The following is a 3,379-nucleotide window of genomic DNA, read 5'->3' as shown; positions in this document are numbered from 1 at the left end:
AGCGCCCGTAGCTCAGTGAGCAGGGTGCCAGCCACATACACCAAAGCTGGTGGGTTCAAGCCTGGGCCGGGCCAACTGAACAGCAATGACAACTGCAACCAAAAATAGCCAGGCATTGTGGCAGGTGCCTGTAGTCTCAGTTACTCTGGAGGCTGAGGCAAGAGAATCGCTTAGGCCCAAGACTTTGAGGTTGTTGTGAGATGTGATGCCACAGCACTCTACCAGGGGTGACAAAGTGAGACTCTGTCTCAAAAAAAAAATAAAAAAAGAAAATAGAGTCACTCCATAAAATGAAGAATAACTTCATAAATATTACAATCTATAGTTAGTATTTTTGTAACATCTTACATTTTAATAAATCAAAATAATCTTAATATAAAATGTCAAATGAAAAAATAATTACAAAATTAAAGAAAGGAATGCTTTAACCTGGTTCTTTGTACCCTCAATATTTTCCCAACAATAAAAAAAAAAAAGAAAGGAATGCTTTAAATTTTTGTACTTTTCCGAAAATTATTTTTCCCTGGGTCTATAAAATATTAATTTGTTTTTATATTTTACTGTTTTTAAATCAATAGGTAGCCTAGAGACAGAGTCTCATTTTGTTGCCCTCAGTAGAGTGCTGTGGCGTCACAGCTCACAGCAACCTCCAGCTCCTGGGCTTAGGCGATTCTCTTGTCTCAGCCTCCCGAGTAGCTGGGACTTTAGGCACCTGCCACAACGCCTGACGATTTTTTTTGTTGCAGTTTGGCTGGGGCCAGGTTTGAACCTGCCAGCCTCAGTATATGGGGCCGGTGCCTTACCCACTTAGCCATAGGCGCCGCCCTAGAACTAGTATTTTCGTTGCTAGAGCTAGCTTTTGCTCAGTACATAAGGTTAAAAGTTTCCTTTCTTTTTTTTTTTACTTATTTTTTTTAAAATCATAACTATATACATTTATGGAGTACACTGTGATGATATACAATGTGGAAGGCTTAAATCAAACTAACATCACCATCACCTCACTTATTTTTGTGGTACAACATTTATAATATACTCTTAGTTGTGTTGAAATGTACCCTCCCATTGTATACATTAGGTGAGATCCCACCAAATACCTTTTTACTTTTTTTCATATTTTGCAATGTTTTTGTCCATAATATTTAAGTTTTTCGATGCGTAGATATTTTTCTTTGGTGAAGCACTAGTTTCTTCTCACGGTCCCTGATCAATTTTAAATGGTTGGAACATTGGTGGCACTGTAAATTGCTTTCTGGGCTGCCACTTCAGCTTGGTGGGCTTGCAGTAAAGCTACTGTTTCATCAACCTTAGAACGGAGGGACTCTGGAAACTCAAGCATATGAAGAAATTTTGAATTATCAATCTCCAACAACATGCCAGTGATTTTACCAGCAAGAATAGAGTGCATGGCTTGAATAAAAGGAAACAGCCGTTCACCCAACATTTGCTTTTCCTCTTGAGGAGGCATTTGCCAACATGCAAGTGGTCAAAGGCTCCTGACCTTGTACGGGAATAGCAGGCTGTTGCATGGTAACTTGTGGCTATGCATTAAGATGTTGCTGAGGACTGCAGACTCCAGCAGCATATTTGTACTGTGGAACAGTGCAGGCAGAAGGAGTAGCTGCAGTAGCAGCAGCTGCAAGATGTGGACCTGTTCTCTGTGTTGATGTGTTAGCAACAGGCTGTGTTGGCATGACTTGTGGAACCTGTGAAGAAGCTGGTCTCATAGTACTAAATGGTGGTCTAGGAGCGGCTGGGCGGACAGCATCAGACATACTTTGGAATGGATGAGGTCTGGCTCCCTGAGCAGTCCAGCGAGGACTTGGTCTTAGTTGAGCAATTTGGCTAGAAGGATCGTATGAAGCATGGTTCTGAGGCTGTGGGACAGCTGCCATGCAGGAATCTGAAGGAGGTGCTGGCTGGTAGGGGTTGGTAACAGGGGTGGGCATAGCTCGTACACGTCCCGTTCTCTGTATATACTGGTTAGTGAGGTGAACCTGGCGCTCTTCTTTGCGCTGGGCTAAAGCTACATACAGTGGCTTGGTGGCCACAATTCTACCATTCATTTCTACAACGGCTTTGGTGGCTTCTTCTGGGGCAGAGAAACATACAAAACCAAACCCTTTGCTGCGACCACCCTCCATCATGACCTTTGCACTAGTGATTGTACCGAACGGAGAAAACTCTTTACGGAGACGCTCATCATCAATATCATCATCAAGGTTTTTCACATAAAGGTTAAGAGCCTGGTATCTGGTGAGCCTATCTTGCTTTATCTGTTCAAATTTGCGCTTAAGTTCAGTCTCCCGTTCCACTTTTTTCTGAGCTCGACCAACATATATTTGTTTTCCACTGAGCTCTTTCCCATTCATCTCATCCACAGCTTTCTGTGCACATTCATGCCTTTCAAAGCTTACAAATCCGAACCCTTTGGATTTTCCACTCTCATCAGTCATTACTTTCACACTTAAGGCAGGTCCAAACTTGCCAAAGAGCCCCTTAAGGCGCTCGTCATCCATATCTTCTCCAAAATTCTTTATGTAAACATTAGTGAACTGTTTCGCCTTAGCTCCGAATTCTGCCTCTCTTTCTCTACGAGACTTAAACTGTCCAACATACACTTTAAGATCATTCAGAAACATCCCGTTCATATTTTCAATAGCTCTTTCGGCAGCATACTGTGTCTCAAAGTGTACAAATCCATAGCCCTTGGAACCATTTTCGTCACAAACCACCTTACATGAAAGGATGTTACCAAAAGCGGAAAATGTTTCATATAGGGCCTTATTATCGATGGATTTGTCCAAATTTTTAATGAATATGTTGCCCACTCCACTTCTGCGAAGTGAGGGATCACGCTGAGACCACATAATGCGAACTGGCCTGCCCTTAATCACATCAAAATTCATGGCGTCCAGAGCACGCTCGGCGTCTGCCGCATGCTGGAAGTTCACATACCCGTAGCCCAAGGAGCGGCGCGTGATCAGGTCTCGGCAAACTCGGATGGAGAGGATCGGCCCGGCCGGGCTGAACTTCTCGTAAAGCATCGCCTGGGTCACATCGGGGTGTAGGTCCCCCACGTAGAGCGAGGTCATGGGGTAGAGCGAGGCCATGGTGTAACTGGGGACGCTGGGGTTTATCGCCACACAGCTGCCGCCACAGGCCACGATCCTTCTGTGAGAGAAAGAGGGTGAGTTCCGGGTTGGAGGGGGCCAGAACTGGGGGCAAAAGGGGCGAGGGCAAGCGCAGAGGGACAAAAATCAAACGGAATGAAACTACTCGAAGGCCCTAGAATGTGGTCGGTCCGCCGCTAAAGGTGCCGGGTGGAAACAAAGGCGGCAGTGATGGTCTAGGCCGCAGGAAGGCCTTGGTCTCTTGG

General features: G+C 44.8%; 1 protein-coding gene across 1 annotated transcript; it reads right to left on the bottom strand.

Moving 5' to 3' along the window:
• Positions 1-1,213: 1,213 nt before the first annotated feature.
• LOC100947608 (polyadenylate-binding protein 1-like) lies at positions 1,214-3,113 on the bottom strand. The gene is given in 3 exon segments (XM_012811368.2): positions 1,214-1,466; positions 1,468-1,534; positions 1,778-3,113. Coding segments are annotated over 3 exon segments (1,656 nt in total).
• Positions 3,114-3,379: the final 266 nt, after the last annotated feature.

Source organism: Otolemur garnettii, unplaced genomic scaffold, assembly GCF_000181295.1.
Source record: "Otolemur garnettii isolate 467f Iridium unplaced genomic scaffold, OtoGar3 scaffold00155, whole genome shotgun sequence".
Taxonomy (NCBI): Eukaryota; Metazoa; Chordata; class Mammalia; order Primates; family Galagidae; genus Otolemur; species Otolemur garnettii.
Note: the sequence above shows the minus strand (reverse complement) of the source record. Positions and strands in the feature narration are given on the sequence as shown.